We start from the raw sequence: 18,757 nt of genomic DNA, 5'->3' as shown, positions 1-18,757 counted from the left end.
CTTGGGGTGATTTAAAACCTACTGTTGAATAATTAGTGGTTTAATTTGGTTGGTTTGGTTTGGGTTTTATAAGCTCCCCAAAAAAAAGAAAGAAAGAAAAGTAATACACCTACAGATTCCTGTTAGGACAGGAAGCAATGATTGGCTAGTTACACTGTATAAACTACACACTCTATTTTGGAATCTTTTTTAGGTTTACTTCATTCTTTCTCGGATAATGTACCAAGTAAGGAACAATGTTAAAAAGTTTGGGATTAACAAACTCGTAAACTCTGGAATCTACAAGGCCGCTTTCCCTCTCCATGATGTAAGTCAAATGGCAAAAGTGAAATAAAATATCTAAAATGTATTCTAATGTTAGGGAAAGGCTAACCTTCTTGAACTTGTTTCTTCCTTGGTAAAATGAAGAGGACATATTGCAAGATTGTAAGTTCATTTAGGGCAGGAATTGTGTTGTATTGTTTACTGCTGAATCCCAGGCACAGGGAAAAACCCTTAGTTAAAATGAGTGAACGAATGAATAGACAGCATTTCCCAGAGTTAATGTGTGGACCAATTAAGAGCATAGACTCAGACTCAAACACCTTTCAAGCTGGAGGATCTTGTGAAAGTCACTTAACCTCTCTATTCATCAATTTCCTCGTCAGTAAAATGGGGATAATAATAATTCCTATCTCGTAGAGTTGTTATGAGGATCAGTTCATCCACATGGATGTTAGAACAGTTCGTGGCACATAATAAGTACTATATATCTGTCAGCTGTTTTCATAATTACTGACAGATATTATTATCAACCAGAAAAGTATTGGTTCTTTGTAAGAAAAATATGTTAGATCATTTCATTTACCATTTTCTGGAATTCAGGCAGGCATTTTCTCCTCTGAAATAACCATCTTCAAACTGTGTCCTGGAATATCACAGGGCTTCTAAAAAGGCATCTGTCAGGGTTCTTGTCAGGATGGCAATACAGCAGAGTGTTGACATTTTTTAAGGACAGCGTACTGAGATGACAGCAACTCCTCAAATTCAAGAGCACTCCTCTAGCTGATAAGATCACTCATGAAATGAAAATTTTAAAATGTGACTGCTGTAGAAGCTTAATGATTCTATAAATGCAAGGATGTTTTACCTAAGCTCTTAAAAGTCTGTCATTAAAATAAATAAAATCCTGTTTTATATTGCTCTGTTACTTTGCTATATTCACTATCAGTTTATCTGGATCTCTGAGGCCAAAGAGTACATCATGAGAAATGCTGGACTGGATGAAGCACAGGCTAGAATCAAGATTGCCAGGAGAAATATCAATAACCTCACATATGCAGATGACACCACCCTTATGGCAGAAAGTGAAGAAGAACTAAAGAACCTCTTGATGAAAGTGAAAGAGCAAAGTGAAAAAGTTGCCTTAAAGCTCAACATTAAGAAAACGAAGATCATGGCATCTGGTCCCATCACTTCATGGCAAATAGATGGGAAAACAGTGGAAACAGTGTCAGACTTTATTTTTGGGGGGCTCCAAAATCACTGCAGATGGTGACTGCAGCCATAAAATTAAAAGATGCTTTCTCCTTGGAAGAAAAGTTATGACCAACTTAGACAGCATTAAAAAGCAGAGACATTACTTTGTCAACAAAGGTCCATCTAGTCAAAGCTATGGTTTTTCCAGTGGTCATGTATGGATGTGAGAGTTGAACTGTAAAGAAAGCTGAGCACTGAAGGATTGATGCTTTTGAACTGTGGTATTGGAGAAAACTCTTGAGAAAACTCGTTGGACAGCAAGGAGATCCAGCCAGTCCATCCTAAAGGAAATCAGTCCTGAATGTTCATTGGAAGGACTGATGCTGAAGCTGAAACTTCAATACTTTGGCCATCTGATGCGAAGAACTGACTCATTGGTAAAGACCCTGATACTGGGAAAGATTGAAGGCAGGAGGAATAGGGGACGACAGAGGATGAGATGGTTGGATGGCATCACTGACTCAATGGTCGTGAGTTTGAGTAAACTTTGGGTGTTGGTGATGGACAGAGAGGCCTGGCCTGCTGTAGTCCATGGGGTCACACAGAGTCAGACATGAGTCTGACAGAGTCAGTCTGAGCGACTGAACTGAACTAAAAGGCCAAACAAAGCAAAGACTCATTGATAATCGCTACTGTGAAATACATGTATTTGTGGATGAAGACAGTATTGAAATGTACTGTGTAAGATGATAAAACTGGAACAGCAGGCATGCTCCTTGATACACATGCACAGAGAACTGGGAGCTGGATGGGGAAGCAGATGCTGAGTTTCCTGCTAAAAGACCCAACAGAGCAGTCCAACCTGACAGTCCGTGTATTTTATATTTGTGCACCAACAAGACTAGCAGTGAGCATGATATAAGCTTGGGTACACTTGCAAATAGCTGTCGTGATTATCAGTATGGGATGTCAAGGCTGTGTAGTACTCAGTGGACATCTGCCCATGCCCAGTTCTTTTCCACTAAATCTTCCTGTAATTGCGCTGGTCCCACGTCCAGGCTAAGGGATGATCTCATGAGGTATTTAGAAGGCAGGCAAGTAGAGGTCAGGACTCATGTTAAAACTTTAATATTAATAATTTTCTGGTTGATAATAACATCTGTCAGTAGTTATTATATGCCAGGGACTTTGAACATTGCTGTGGCTGAGTCGATCATCTTAACAACTCTTTGAGGTGGGTAGAATTATTATCCCCATTTTATTGATGAGGAAATTGATGAATAGAGAGGCTAACTGACTTCCAGAAGGTCATCCAGCTAGCAAGTGGTGGAGCCAGGTAATTCTGATTCTAGTATGAGGGAAGGAAGGTGAGTCAGGTGGAAAGAAGAGAGATTGCATTTAAGCAGAGGCAGGAAGTTTGGTTTCTTGAATAAGCTAAATGTATAACATCACATCAGGCTTTTTTTGTTGTTTATATTCTGTATTTTCACAGAATTACTGCTGAATTGAGGGACAAAAAAGCCTGGGTTTTAGAACTGACGCCGTCACTAAACAGCTGGTTGCTCTGGGTGTCCAAGGAGGGGACTGGGCTGTCAGGCGTTCCTCTGCCATGAGAGTTTGGGCCCTTGAGCTAGCCCAGGTTTTCATTATTTAGAGCTGGTCCACTTACAGTACATTAAGTATCCTCGGGGTTCTCACAAGGTACCTGCGGTGGTCCCTGGGATTGTAACATCCAAGCATTCCTTTCCACTCACATTCACAAATGGCCCTCCAGGCATTAGTATTACTCCCGGTTGAGAATTCCTAAGGACTACATGGTATTTCCCGGAGAAGGCGATGGCACCCCACTCCAGTACTCTTGCCTGGAAAATCCCATGGACAGAGGGGCCTGGTCCGTTCCAGCAAGTGAGACCCCTCATTTAGAAATGACTGTGACATGTTAGGGCCACATTTAGCCAACAGAACACACAAATGCAAACACATACCGATTGTGATGCTTGTTTCTTTGCTGCTTCTTCCCAGTGCAACTTCAGCACCCCATCGGAGGACCTCAGCTGCCCCAATGAGCGGTACCTTCTGTACAGGGAATGGGCTCATCCTCGAAGCATATACAAAAAGCAGCCCTTGGATCTTATCAGGTGAGTTGTTGTAATGAGCACTGCAGTGGGAAGGGCTCAGGATTGCCCTTGTGGTTTCAAGTGTGACAGTCCTCTAAGAGCATTGCCAGCCAGGGAAGCTCACTGCAGCTCTGGACTTTGTTGCCCAGAATTTTTATTGGGGCCTCATTGCTAGGCATGATTGATTGAGTCACTGCCCACATGGCTTGATCTCCAGCCCCTTTTTCTCCCAGTGGTCCTGCAATATCACATGGTTCCAATCATGTGATTGGTCTTTCTGGCCTGGCCAGTCCACATCCTGAATCATCTCATTAACACAAACTATTTAGGGTCTACCGTGAATAACGAAGTCAGTCTTATCTTGGGAAATTCCAAGGCATATGAGGTTACCTCCCAGGAACTGGGACCGAAGACCCACCAAATTCTTCATTAAACAGGAGTAATTGTTAGATTTAGCTTAAATTGTATGATGGTGGTGGTTAGTTGCTAAATTGTGTCTGACTTGTGACCCCATGGACTGTAGGCTGCCAGGCTCCTCTGTCCATGGGATTTCCCAGGCAAGAATTCTGGAGTGGGTAGCCATTTCCTTCTCCAGGGGATCTTCCTGATCCAGAGATGGAACATGGGTCTCCTGCGTTGCAGGTCGATTCTTTACGACCTGAGCCATGATAAGAGATGCCAGTTTTCACTGCTTTCCTGTATCTTCTATTGGGTACCATTTCCAACAGCACAGGAACATAATGTCCAGCATGCATCTTCTCAAAGCACCAGTGTCGGCTGCTCTCCAGAAACTTACGTTGCTTGGGCAAGGCTGTTGGAGAAAAATAGATCAAGAACAACTAAGCACATAAGTAAACAACATTTCTGAGTGAAATGAAGAAAATAACACAGTGATGAGATGGAGAGGAACTGGGAAGTGGGGAAGAAAGTGAGTCAAGAAAGTTATCTTTGAGTAACTGGCATGTGAGCTGAGATTTGTCTAGTGGGGGGAAAAAAAAAGCCCAGTATCTTAAGGATCTGGGAAAAAGTCATATCAGGAAGAGAGGCCTCAAGGCACAAAAGCACTTGTTAAGCTTGAGGAAATAGTGAAAACCAGTGCTAAGGGGAAAGACAAAGATGACTCACAAGGTTAGAAGGGTATCAGGAACGTGGAAAGGAGTGTAGACAAGTGCAGTGAAAAACTGCTGCAATATTTTAACCATTTCAGTAATTGTATCTCACTCACATTTTGCAAAGATACTGTGGAGACTAAGTGATGGGGGAGGCAGGGAGCAGGGAAAGCTGGTAAGAGGCTATTAGCACAAACCAGATGAGAAGTCCTGGGGCAAATATGGAAGGTGTTTGGGGAGTCAGGTGGACAGGACATGGTTATGGATTGGATATGTGGCATGAGGAGAAGAGGAGGGTCAAGGTGGGCTCGGAAACATGTGCCTGTTCTTCCCATGATGTCTCATTGCCTGTCCACCTGAACTTGGGGAAAAGCTCTTAACCTTAAAAGTGAGAATTTTAAAACACTGAAGAATTTTCATTTTGTTTTACGTTTTATTAAGGGAAATTTTGGGCCTCCCGGGTGATGCTAGTGGTAAAGAATATGCCTACCACTGCAGGAGATGAGATATGGATTTGAACCCTGGGTCAGGAAGATCCCCAGGAGTAGGAAGTGGCAACCCGCTCCAGTGTTCTTGCCTGGAAAATTTCTTGCCTGGCAAGCTGCAGTCCATGGGGCCACAACGAGTCGGACCTGACTGAGCACAAGGGGAGTCTTAAACATATACAATAGTAGAGAGAATAAATTATACAGCAAGTTTGCCTGTGTCTGTCACCCATCTCCAAACATTCTAAACTCATAGTCACCATTGTTTCATCATTTTTTCTACCTCCTACTGGGTCATTTTGAAGAAAACTCCAAATAACATAACATTTCATTGATAGAATGACAAGATCTCTTTTAAATATAACTAGAATACTCCTTTTGTTTAAAGTCGTAAAATAATCAGTATTCATGTTTTCCTGTCACAAAAATACATTTTTTAACAGTTTTTTGGTTGTAATCAGTATCCAAACAAGGTCCAGATGTTGCAAGTAACATCTCTCAAATAGCTTCTAATCTATAATTTTCCAATTTCTTTCTTGTTTTCCTCGTAATTGTTTCTCTGTTTCCTATCTGGCTGATTCCATTCTCCCCTGAGGTGTTACTTGTTTCTCTGTCCTGTGTATTTGCTTTAGTGAAGTCATTTGATCCTCATCTCAAGGCTTGATCTGATTGAGATTGAACTTTGCACAAGAAAACTTGTGTGAGTTTCGTATTTCTGTCAGTAGGTATATAATGTCCGGTTGTCTATCTTTTCTGTGATGGTAGCAGCCATTAATGAATGTTGTCTAGATTTGTCATTTCCTCGGGGATTTTATTTGGTCATTTGTTGTTGTTCAGTCATTAAGTTGTGTCCGACTCTTTCCAACCCCATGGACCTCAGCATGCCAGGCTACCCTATGCACTATCACTCAGAGTTTGCTCAGATTCATGTCCGTTGAGTCCGTGATTCCAACCACCTCATCCTGTCGCCCCCTTCTCTTCCTGCCCTCAATCTTTCCCAGCATCAGGGTCTTTGCCAGTGAGTCAGCTCTTCACATCAGGTAGCCAAAGTACTAGAGTATGATTTCTTCCTTTATTTACTAGTTGGATTAGAATCATAAAGAGACAGTTTCTCTCATTAACTCAGATACCCTGTAGAATAAAATTTTGGAAAAGGATGTTTATATACATGTCAGTATTTGAAGCTGATATTTACATGAGGGTTCTATTCCATTATTTTCATTTTGTACTAAACCTATAGCATCTGTTGGCAGAGTGATTGGTTTGATGGCTTTTTAATCATTCTTTATGGGTTTTTGTTTGGGGGCAGGGGTTCTATGAAGAAAACAATTTCCCCAGGATTTTAAGTATCTTTTGCTAAGGAAAATACATTTAACTATTCCCTGCCCCTGGTCCAGCTGTCCCCTTTGATGCTTCTGTCAACTTAAAAATGAAATGTACAACATGAGTGTTGGGAGTTGAGTTTTATTTGGGGCAAAATGAGCCCAGAGACAGCATCTCAGCTCTGAGAAACTGCTCCAGAGAGGCAGTGGGAGAGGTCCATATATATATATGTGATTTTAATGAAGGGGGAATACATGCAGTCAAGCACATATTTTTTTTTTGCAGAATGTTTCTGCTAGTCATGAGGAACCATCTTCACCATGAAGAATTTTATTGCTTTTCTAGATATGAGGAGATATAAGAATTGAGCTCATAAAATCAGCTTCTGAAAAGATTTAACTATCTGAAGACCTGTTCTGCCAGTTTTCCTCAGAGCACAGAGTGCCTCATTTCTGCTCTTTACCCTGAGCACCTTTCAGGGGATGCCAAACATCAGCAGCTGCATGATTTAATCCTTGTAGAGGTAGATGGCAAGAGCCAATGGCAAGTGTCAATTTGCAGTTGACACTTCCCATTAGTAACCCCTTGAGCACTCAGGATGTTAAACCTTCCTCTCTGGTTCCCAGGGATTAGCAGAGGGAAAATGAACTCTTTCCCAAAAAGCAAGTCAGGCAAACTGGAAAAAACACCTGGAGGAAACAGACCTTGCACAGAAAAAAAAAAAAAGCAAGTTTCCTATAACACTCACTCAGAGTGCTAAGAGAATACATGATATCCACAATACAAAAACAGGGTTCTAGTTTAAAGAAAAGTAAAGAAAGGATCATTCTGAGAGTAACATGTAGCTCTTAGGAATCAAAAATGAGCAGAATTGGGGGAAAAAAACCAGCAGCAGTATTAAAAAATGATGTTGAAGAAATTGTACCAAACATGGAGTCAAAATACGAAGACACAGGGGAAAAGATAAAAATTTAAAAATCAGTCCAGGATGCACAATGAACAAAAAATAAGAATGCTAAAAATAAGACCAGAGAAAATGCAAGGAGGAAATGAGAAATATTTCAAGACAAATATCTGAACTGAAGAACTGAGCACCCTGAGTCTCTATGTGGACACAGCATGCAGAGCACCCAGCTTGGAGAATGGACAGGGAGCCATCAAGTCACTGAAATGTGACCTCTCAAACACTGGAGCAGAGAGAAGGTCCTGGAAGCTTCCAGAAAGAAAATCAGGCTTCATACGAAGGAGCAAGACTCAGAATAGCTTTGAATTTCTCAGCATCAACACTTCAAGGTACAAGAAAAGAGAGCAACAGTTTCATATTGCCAAGGAAGATGATTTTTTTTTAACTCACTGTCCCATATATGGCCAAATTCTTCATTCAGTGTGAGGAAATTTTCATAATTTAAATGTGCAAAATAATGGAGGAAGTACAGAGGTACTCCACTCAGAAAGAGAAATACATGGGTTCAATAAATGGGGGTTCCCAGTCTAAAAGAGGGGCATGCAGAGCCCAGGTAACAGCTCTGTGGCAGGACTACTAGCAGGCCATTAATCCAGGTGGCAGGAGACAGAAGAGATTGATTCAAGGAAATGAAATTGATAGACTGACTCATGTGTTAGAAAGCAGTGAGAAAGTTACACCTGAAAGGAAAGTCTGGGGTTGAATTGTTGCTAAGTACACAGAAAACTAAACAGTGAACCACCAAGACAATTATTAACTCCAGAGAAAACGAGATATTGCGCAGAAAAGAAAAAGTAAGCACAGCAGATGACTTGATGCAGCTGTGAACAGTCTTTATGGCATCTTAATAATGCAAAGCAAGGCTATTACTCTAACCAAAATTATATTGTAACTATGTCAAGAGGATGCAGGAAAGGAGTTATGGGTGTGTAGATGAGACGGGGGTTGAAAGAGAGCTCAATTCTCATCCAGAGTAAAGCATCAGGAGGTGATGTGTAAAACCGAGAAGTCAGTGAACTACACTGCTGCTGCTGCTGCTAAGTTGCTTCAGTCGTGTCAGACTCTGTGCGACCCACAGACGGCAGCCCACCAGGCTCTCCCATCCCTGGGATTCTCCAGAACACTGGAGTGGGTTGCCATTTCCTTCTCCAATGCATGAAAGTGAAAAGTGAAAGTGAAGTCGCTCAGTCGTATCTGACTCTGAGCGACCCCATGGACTGCAGCCCACCAGGCTCCTCCATCCATGGGATTTTCCAGATAAGAGTACTGGAGTGGGGTGCCGTTGCCTTCTCCTATGAACTACACTACAAGTATATTATTTACAGAAGTGGAGGTAAATATTCTAAGAGTCAGCTATAAGAAGTGAAAGTGGTTACTTCTCGCCAGGAAATGGGAGTGGTTCTTGAGGGCTGCTGCTTTTTATACCTAGTGTTCTAGAACTGACTCTTTATTGACTGTATAGTTATAGCTTTGATTTTTTTTAAAACCAAAGCTGAATTTTTAAAAATTGGTGTTAAGAATTGGGATGTTTGGGGCAGAGAAAGATAATGATCAGAGGATATTACATTTGAAGGGATCCTCATTTTCCCCAGCCTTTCAACAAGAACCAGGAGACAGGCTTTCTGTTTAGGATTCAAAATTTCTTTCTCAGCTTCTTGTCTAAGCAGTGTAACAAAGGTGCCATGGGAAGTCCTGAACCCCCTGTCACTGTAGATATCCAAGTAGAGTGACCAGCCCTCTTGCAGGGTGTTTTTACTACTGGGCAGTTGGAGTGGGCAACTTCTAGCATTCTTTCCAATTTTAACTGTGGCATTTCCAGAGCAGATGTTTGATAGAAATGTATTACAAAGAGCCTAATAGCCAAGAGTCCAAAATGTCTCAAACCCGCTGCCAGGATTTTCTCTCCAGACACCATCTCCTGAGCTGTCATTTGCCTGCCACCCATGAGCCAGACCACAAAGCCCAGTCACGTGAGAATGGACACACTGCATTCCTCCCAGCTCGTGATCCCATCTCGGTCTCAGCCCTTCCTTTTCCCCATGGATGTGGCCCACGCCCAGGCCTCTGACCAGGGAGCTGGTCTCAGAACTACCCTGTGAGGGCTGGTCCAGCTCAGGGATGTTCCTCTGTGAAGTCTTCCAGACTCCAGGCTATTCTCAGAGCTCAGTCCCCACCGAGCTCAGCTCAGTGTCAGACTGAGCCAGAAGTCTCATAGAGGCCTCAGAGCTAAGGCAATCTACAGGCTGTACCAATCTACAGGCTGTACTGAGCCAGAAGTGAAAAGTGAGTCAAGGAAGGGTATATGCCAGAGTTGCCTAAACAGCCATCTTATTGCTTTGTCCTCATCCCTAAACCCTTTCTCTGCCTGTCTGTGTTTGTCTCCCTTTCAGGAACAGTCTGGCCCTGTTTCATGCCCTGCTTCTTTTTTTATTTTGACTACCTGTTCTCTTCCATTTACTCCAGATTAATTTAAAAACATTGAAGAGTTTTTAAAACTTAGGAAAAATAGAAATGCTGCATACAAAGAATACGGGACAGTAGATTACTCAGTCATATCCATCCTGCCCTTTCCCATTCTCAAAAGGAGTTTTATAAATAGTTTGGCTAGAGAGACATTCCACTCATAGTTAGTATAATTATTATTGGCATTTACTTATTATTTGTGATTTTACATTACATGTGCTCCAAGAAAGTTCTCAAAATAAAGCAAAAACAGGTTTGAACAAACGGTTCATGTTCATTCGTTTCATAAATGGCAAGAATAATCTTTGGGGAAACTTACCAGATCTGCCAGTCTTTATGAAGAGTGATGATAATATCCTCTATCTGCTCCATATTCAGCAATTTCCCCTCTTTGTGTTATTCTAGTTTACTTTGCCGCAGGAGGTTAACCAGTGGTCAGTACTTCCATAATATGTAAACTACGTCTTATTTCACAGTAGAACCGGGGGCCTGCTACGAAAATGGATATGTTTTTAAATGTGCATTGAGTCAGAGGTTTAAGTTTAAAGCCCCCTTTATTTATAATCAGAAATTAATATGAGGATAAAGCTGCAGACGGATCATATGTCTCCTCTGAAAATAACTTCTGTCTTCCTTCAGGAAATATTATGGAGAGAAGATCGGGATCTATTTTGCCTGGCTGGGCTATTACACTCAGATGCTTCTCCTGGCAGCCATCGTGGGAGTGGCTTGCTTTCTCTATGGATATTTTACTGAGGATAACTGTACATGGAGGTAACCTCTCTCTGTTCCTTGTTACCGTGCTGAAAAGCTGCTTAGACATAAAATTATTTTCTGGGTCTTAGACTGTTTTAGTAAAAGAAGACTCATTACAGAACACTTATGCTTCGGATGATACATCTCTTTTGTCATGAGCATAATAACTAAGTGAAATGGAAAAAAAAAAGTTTTTTCTTAGATAATGCAGCCCAGCCTCTGACAAGACTGTTACCCTTAGGAAACACTCCAGTATTTTAAGGCAATACTTTGAAAAAGAAAGGAGGTTTGAAGAGAGGAACATCTTTGAACTTTTGGCCCCCTGAGGAATGCTTCATTGAGCCCTGCAGATGTGAACCTAGAGCAGCTCTGATTGCATCAGGGTTTCAATGGCAAAACTGGTAAAACCATTGTTTCTATGGTTTTTAGAAATTACTTCTTTTTTCTTATAGATTTATTTAATTTACTTATTTTTGGCTGCACTGGGTCTTCGTTGCTGCACGTGGGCTTTCTCTGATTGCAGCAGGTGGAGGCTATTCTCTAGTTGCAGTTTGCAGGCTTCTCATCGCTTTTGCTTCTCTTGTCATGGAACACGGACTCTAGGGTATGGAGGCGTCATTAGTTGTGGCACACAGGCTTTGTTGCCCCTTGGCATGTGGAATCTCCCCTGACCAGGGATGCAACACATGTCCCTTGCATTGGCGGCCAGATTCTTAACCACTGGACCACAGGGAAGTCTATGACTTTGTTGTATATATTAAGTATATATCATAAAACTCGAGTAAATGATACTTTTTGTTTACTTTAAAAAAAAAACCCACAGTGTTAGAGGGGTAAAAAAGTAATAAAGAATGAGTTTGTGCTTGACGTTGAAACTAAAATACCAGCTATACTGTGTGAAGGGAAACATGTGGATGCCAAAACACTGAATTTCACCATCTCTGATCTGAAGTGTGTTACTGGTCCTTTGCTTTTGGTGACCTCAACCTCCAGAATGGGTGTGGCACTGAACCAGGCCTTTTCTCTTGTTCCTCTGGCCTCTATCCAGGTGTGACAGCCAGATCAGAATTTCTGGGCAACAGTGACAAGCTGATGACCAAATTTTTCTAGCCTGCAGCGTATGAGCCTGACTCCAGAGGCAGAAGTGTACATGGCAGCTCTGATGTACAGGCGTAATTATCCATTCTATTTAACAAAGGATTCTGAGTGTTGGTGCCCATTATGGCTGTTAGCTTGAAAGCTGCAGGTGGTCCTTGAAGTACTTGTCTCTCTTCACTGAAAAAGAGTTTAGAGCTAAAGGCTGAATGTTGATATTTTTTTCCCTGATTTTGTCTTTGGCTTCTCCATTGTTCCAACCAAAAAAAGGTATCTCAGCTTTCAGAGTGAAAAAGTAGCATTTTTATATAGTTCTTGCATGGTGGTGGTTCTCATTATAATTTATTTTATTAAGTCACCATACAGTCACCCCACATACTTCCTATATGTGTTTACAGTTAATTTTATTATGAACTGAGTAGATTCACAAGAATAGAAGATAGATTTAAGATGTAAGGAAGAATAATCCATTACCCAGTTTAAGAAGAAAACATAACTGTTACCCAGGAAGTTCTTTGCTCAATTGTATCCCCTCACTTTCCACTTTGGAAATAATAACTATACTAAATTTTTATTTTTATCATACACTGTATGTTCTTTTTCATATGTACTTGTACCCCTATAAAATATAATTTTGTGTGCTTTCGAAAATATCTGTGCATAAGTGGAAGATACTGTAGGTATTTCCTCTTCCATAAAAGGCTTAAAGCTTATACATACTTTAAAATAGCAACTTTATTGAGATATAATTCATATACCATAAAATACAGCCTTTGAAAGTTTACAATTTGTGGTTTGATGTACTTCCACAGAGTTCTGTAACCCTCACCACCATCTAATTTTAGAACATTTTCATCACCCCGTAAGGAACCAGTATCCTTTAGAAGTCATTCCCTAACTTCTATTTCCCTTGGCCACTGGCAATTACTAATCTACTTTCTGTCTCTACATATTTGCCTCTTCTGGACATTTCATTATAAGTGAACCACACTGCGTGTGCAGTATGTGGTGCCATCTTTGTCATCTTTCACTTAGCACATTTTCAAGGGGGCTTCCCAGGTGGTGCTAGTGGTAAGGAACCCACCTGCCAGTGCGGGGATGTAAGAGATGTGAGTTCGATCCCTGGGTCAGGAAGATCCTCAGAAGGAGGGCATGGCACCTCTCTCCAGTATTCTTGCCTGGAGAATCTCATGAACAGAGGAGCCTGGCCGGCTATGGTTCATAGTGTCGCAAAGAATTGGATGCTACTGAAGCAGAGTTGACTCATTGGAAAAGACTCTGATGCTGGGAGGGATTGGGGGCAGGAGGAGAAGGGGACAACAGAGGATGAGATGGCTGGATGGCATCACCAACTCGATGGACGTGAGTCTGAGTGAACTCCGAGAGTTGGTGATGGACAGGAAGGCCTGGCGTGCTGCGATTCATGGGGTCGCAAAGAGTCAGACACAACTGAGTGACTGAACTGAACTGAAGCAGCTTTGCATGCATGAACACAGTGTTCTCAAGATTCATTCATGGTATAGCATGCATCAGTACTCTATTCCCTTTTGTGGTCAAATAATATGCCATTGTGGAGAAGGAAATGGTAACCCACTCCAGTATTCTTGCCTGGAAAACCCCATGGACAGTGGAGCCTGGCAGGCTACAGTCCATGGGGTCAGTAAGAGTCGGACACAACTGAGCGACTTCACTTCACTTTACTTTAATATGCCATTGTATGGATATACCACATTATCTATCCAACCATCAATTGATGTTTGGGTTGTTTCCATTTCTTAGCTATGATGAATAGCTATGAACAAGTATGTACAAGTTTTGTGTGAATATATTTTTTCAATTCTTTTGAGAATATACAAAAAAATGGAATTGCTGGGATATATGATAACTCTAGATTTAACATTTTGAGGACCTGCCAAAGTATTTTTTTTAAGTGGCTGCACCATTTTACATTCCCAGTAGCTATGAATGAGTATTCCGATTTCTCCACATCTTCATCAACACTTGTTATTGCTGAATTTTGAATAAATAAGCAAACAAGTAAATGTGTATGTGTGTGTGTGTGTATCATTCTAATGGGTATGAAGTGGTATGTCATTGTTGACTTTGATTTGTATTTCCCTAATTCCCAGTGATGTTGAGCATCTTTTCATGTGCTTATTTTGCCACTTGTATCTCTTACAAGTGTTCAGTACAGCTGTTGAGTTTTAAGTATTCTTTATGTATTTTGTGGTAAAAAAGTGAAAGTGAAAGTCACATCCACCTCTTTGCAACCCCATGGACTATACAGTCCATGGAATTCTCCAGGCCAGAATACTAGAGTGGTTAGCCTTTCCCTTCTCCAGGGGATCTTCCCAACCCAGGGATCAAACCCAGGTCTCCCACATTGCAGGTGGGTTTTTTACCGGCTGAGCCACAAGGGAAGCCCAAGAATACTGGAATGGATAGCCTATTCCCTTCTCCAGAGGATCTTCCCCACCCAGAAATTGAACCAGGGCCTCCTACATTGCAAGTGGATTCTTTACCAACTGATCTACTGTGATAAAATCCCCTTATCACATATTTTTTTGTATTCCATGGACTCTTTTTCACTTTCTTGATGTTGTCCTTTGAAACACAAAAGCTTTTCATTTTAATGAAGTCCAGTTTACCTGAGACTTTTCTTTTGTTGTTTGTACTTTTACCGTAATATCTTAAAAAGCATTGGTAAGCCAAAGTCATGAAGATTTTCTCAGTGTTTATCTTCTGAAAGTTTCTTTTTTTTTTAGTGTTAGGTCTATGATTTCATTTTTGTAAACTGTATAAAATAAAGACTCAACTTTCTTTCTTGCCAGGTGTATATTCTAGTGTTCCAGCACCATTTTTGTAAACATAATCTTTCCCCATTAGCACCCTTGTCAAAAATTGTTATTGTCATTTAGTCATTAAGTCATGTCCGACTCTTTGCAACCCCGTGGACTGCAGCACACCAGGCTTCCTTGTCCTCCACTATCCCCCAGAGTTTGCCCAAACTCATGTCCTTTGAATCAGTGATGCTGTCTAACTATCTCATCCTCTGCTTCCCTCTTCTACTTTTGCCTTCAATCTTTCCCAGCATCAGAATCTTTTCTAATGAGTCAGCTATTCACATCAGGTGGCCAAAGTATTAATTACTAATTACTAGTACAAAGTATTAATAAAGTGCAAAAATAATTGGCCATAAACATGAGTTTATTAGGGACTGTCAATTCTTTTCTGTCAATACATATGGCAGTCTTTCATGCAAGTCCCACACTATATTGATTGTTATAGCTTTTTAATAAGTTCACGATTGCTTTGATTTTTCTGGGTACCTTGCATTTCTATAATTTTAGAATCAGCTTTCTCATTTGTGCAAAAAAGCCAGAATTGCATTGAATCTGTAGGTCACTTTGAGAGCTATTTCCATCTTAACAGTACTAAGGCTTCTAATTCACGAACACACAATAGCTTTCCATTTATTTAGGTCATCTTTAATTTTTATCAATATTTTGTATTTTTCAGTATATATATTTCACACTTCTTTTCTCTAATTTAATCTTAAGTATTTTTATTATTTTTGATGCTACTGTAAATGAAATTATTTTGTTCATTTTATTTTTAGATTATTCATTAATGTATAGAAATATAATTACTTTTTTTAATTTAAATTTATTTATTTTAATTAGAGGCTAATTACTTTACAACATTGTATTGGTTTTGCCATACATCAACATGAATCTGCCACAGGTATACAAGTGTTCCCCATCCTGAACCCTCCTCCCTCCTCCCTCCCCATACCATCCCTCTGGGTCATCCCAGTGCACCAGCCCCAAGCATCCTGTATCCAGCATCAAACCTGGACTGGCGATTCATTTCTTATATGATATTATACATGTTTCAATGCCATTCTCCCAAATCATCCCCCCCCCCGACCAAGTCCAAAAGACTGTTCTATACATCTGTGTCTCTTTTGCTATCTGGCATACAAGGTTATCATTACCATCTTTCTAAATTCCATATATATGCATTAGTATACTGTATTGGTGTTTTTCTTTCTGGCTTACTTTCACTCTGTATAATCGGCTCCAGTTTCATCCACCTCATTAGAACTGATTCAAATGTATTCTTTTTAATGGCTGAGTAATACTCCATTGTGTATATGTACCACCACTTTCTTATCCATTCATTTGCTGATGGACATCTAGGTGCAAATCATTCCAAGCATATTTTCTGACCACAATACAGTAAGATTAGATCTCAATTACAGGAGAAAAACTATTAAAAATTCCAACATATGGAGGCTGAACAACACGCTGCTGAACAACCGACAAATCACAAAAGAAATCAAAAAAGAAATAAAAAATATGCATAGAAACTAACGAAAATGAAAATGCAACAACCCAAAACCTATGGGACACTGTAAAAGCAGTGCTAAGGGGAAAGCTCATAGCAATACAGGCATACCTCAAGAAACAAGAAAAAAGTCAAATATAATTACTTTTAATATATTGATTTGTCTTACAACCTCCGGAGAAGGCAATCGCACCCCACTCCAGTACTCTTGCCTGGAAAATCCCATGGACGGAGGAGCCTGGTGGGCTGCAGTCCATGGGGTCGCGAAGAGTCGGACATGACTGAGCGACTTCACTTTCACTTTTCACTTTTATGCACTGGAGAAGGAAATGGCAACCCACTCCAGTGTTCTTGCCTGGAGAAACCCAGGGATGAGGGAGCCTGGTGGGCTGCTGTCTATGGGGTCGCACAGAGTCAGACACGACTGAAGTGACTTAACAGCAGCAGCTTATAACCTCGATGAACTGACTTATTAAGTCTAGCAGATTTTTGGTAAATTTCTTTGGATTTTAATGTACAATATCATGTCATCTGGAATAGAAATGATTTTCCTTATTTCTTTCTAATCTGGAGATTTTTAATTTATTTTCCTTACCTGGTTGCCCTGAATAGAACCTCTAGTACAATGTTGAACTTGGGAGGAATCTGTTCAGAGTTTCACCATCAAGTATAATCTTTGCTATGTGTGTTTTTTTCCCCTTATCGAGCTGAGGACATTCTCTTCTGTTCATTGTTTTTAATCCATTATTCTATCAGTATGGCATATTATATAAATTTGTTTTTGTTCAGTGAACAATCCTTGCATTCCTGGATACAGCCCACTTGATTTGATTTACTGGATTTGATATGCTAATATTTTGTTGAAGATTTTTGCATTTATATTCATAAGAAATAGTAGTCTGTAGTTTTTTTGTGATGCCTTTGTCTGGTTTTGGTATTGGTGTAATACTGGTTTCATAGAATAAATTGAGATAGGTTTCTACCCCCTTTATTTTTAGAAGAGTTGGTGAAGCATTGGTATCAGTTTTCTTTCAGTGGCTGATAAAATTCACCAGTGAAGCTATATTGGCCTTGACATTTCTTTGATTATTAATTCAGTCTCTTAACTCATTATAGATCTATTCAGGTTTTCTATTTCTTCTTGAGTCAACTTCAACCATTTATGTTTTTCTAGGAACTTATCCATTTCACCTAGATTATTCCATTTGTTGGCATATAATTATTAACAGTAATCCCTTACATTCCCTTCTTTATTTTTGTAATGTCAATAGTAATGTTCCTCTTTTCATTTCTGATTTTAGGAATTTAAATCTTCTTTCTTTTTTTCTTGAATAGTCTAGCTTAAAAGTTGTCAGTTTTATTGATCTTTTCAAAGAACCAACTGTTGATTTTTCTCTGTTGCTTATCTATTCTGTATTCCATTTATTTCTGCCTTTTGTCTTTTGATTAGAATATTTAATTTATTTACATCAAAGTACTTTCTGATTAGGGCTTCCCTTGTGGCTCAGCTGGTAAAGAATCTGCCCGCAATGTGAGAGACGCTGGGTTTGATCCCTAGGTTGGGAAGATCCCCTGGAGAAGGGAAAGGCATTCTAGTGTTCTGGCCTGGAGAATTCCATGGACTGGATAGTCCATGGGGCCGCAAAGAGTCGGACACAGCTGAGTGACTTCACTTCACTTCACTTTCTGATTAAGTTGGCATTACATTGGAGTTAAATCTGCCATTTTACTACAGTAAGTCCCCTACATATGAACATTCAAATTGTGAGCTTTCAAAGATGCAAACGTGCATTTGCATATCCAGTCATGTAAGTTAGTTAACATGTCTGGGATACATTGTCACAGGCATGCGTTGTCTTGAAGTGATGGTGCTTTTGGGTACTTTACAGTACTTTCCCGTACTTACAGTACTGTATAGAGTACAGTAAGTACAGTAGTGCAGTATCTTTATCTGCTTACTCGATGCCAGCCCCTGTATGCCAGCTGTTGTACTGTATTACTGTAAGATTAAAAATGTTTTGTTTTATTTTTGTGTTTGTTTTTTATGTCTTATTTGTGTGAAAGTATTATAAACCTATTACAATATAGTAATATATAGCTGATTGTGTTATTTGGGTATCTGCACCTTGTTGCACTTAATATATATAAATATATATTATGTAAAAATGTATTTATATATATTATATATGTTTTTTAACCTATGTAGTTACCTCACCAGCGATCCTTAGTTTTTCAAGTGAGTTTGACTTACTGCCTAGTGTACTTTCATTTAAGCCTGAAGGATTCTTCTTAGTGTTTCTAGTAGGGCAGGTCTGCTAGCAAAGGAGTCTTTCAGATTTTATTTTTGTAGGAGTGTCATCATTTCTCCTCTGTTTTTGAAAAAATGGTTTTGCAGCATATAGACTACTTGGTTGACAATCTTTGCCTTTTTTAGCATTTTGACAGTATGATCCAACTGCCTTCTGGTTTCCATGGTTTCTGATTAGGAATCAACTGCTTATCTTACTGAAGAGTCTTTGTATATGTGGAATGACTTTTCTCTTTCGACTATCAGAATTCTATCTTTGTTCTTGACTTTTGATACACTGAGTCTGATGTGCTTATGTCTGGATTTCTCTGTTTATTCTACTTTGAGCC

General features: G+C 40.0%; 1 protein-coding gene across 2 annotated transcripts in view; it reads left to right on the top strand.

Annotated features, from left to right (window-relative positions):
• The window catches only part of ANO6 (anoctamin 6), a 234,369-nt gene that overhangs the window by 158,186 nt on the left and 57,426 nt on the right, over positions 1-18,757 (top strand). For both annotated transcript variants that reach the window (XM_010833117.1, XM_010833118.1), the window contains 3 exons: positions 194-307; positions 3,481-3,596; positions 10,559-10,693. In XM_010833117.1, the coding sequence (XP_010831419.1) occupies positions 194-307; positions 3,481-3,596; positions 10,559-10,693 (365 nt within the window). The remainder of the gene's footprint in view (positions 1-193; positions 308-3,480; positions 3,597-10,558; positions 10,694-18,757) is intronic.

This window comes from Bison bison, unplaced genomic scaffold (assembly GCF_000754665.1).
Source record: "Bison bison bison isolate TAMUID 2011002044 unplaced genomic scaffold, Bison_UMD1.0 scf7180017862984, whole genome shotgun sequence".
NCBI classification, from domain to species: domain Eukaryota; kingdom Metazoa; phylum Chordata; class Mammalia; order Artiodactyla; family Bovidae; genus Bison; species Bison bison.
The sequence above is the reverse complement of the archived record's forward strand: the minus strand, read 5'-3'. Positions and strand labels throughout refer to the sequence as shown.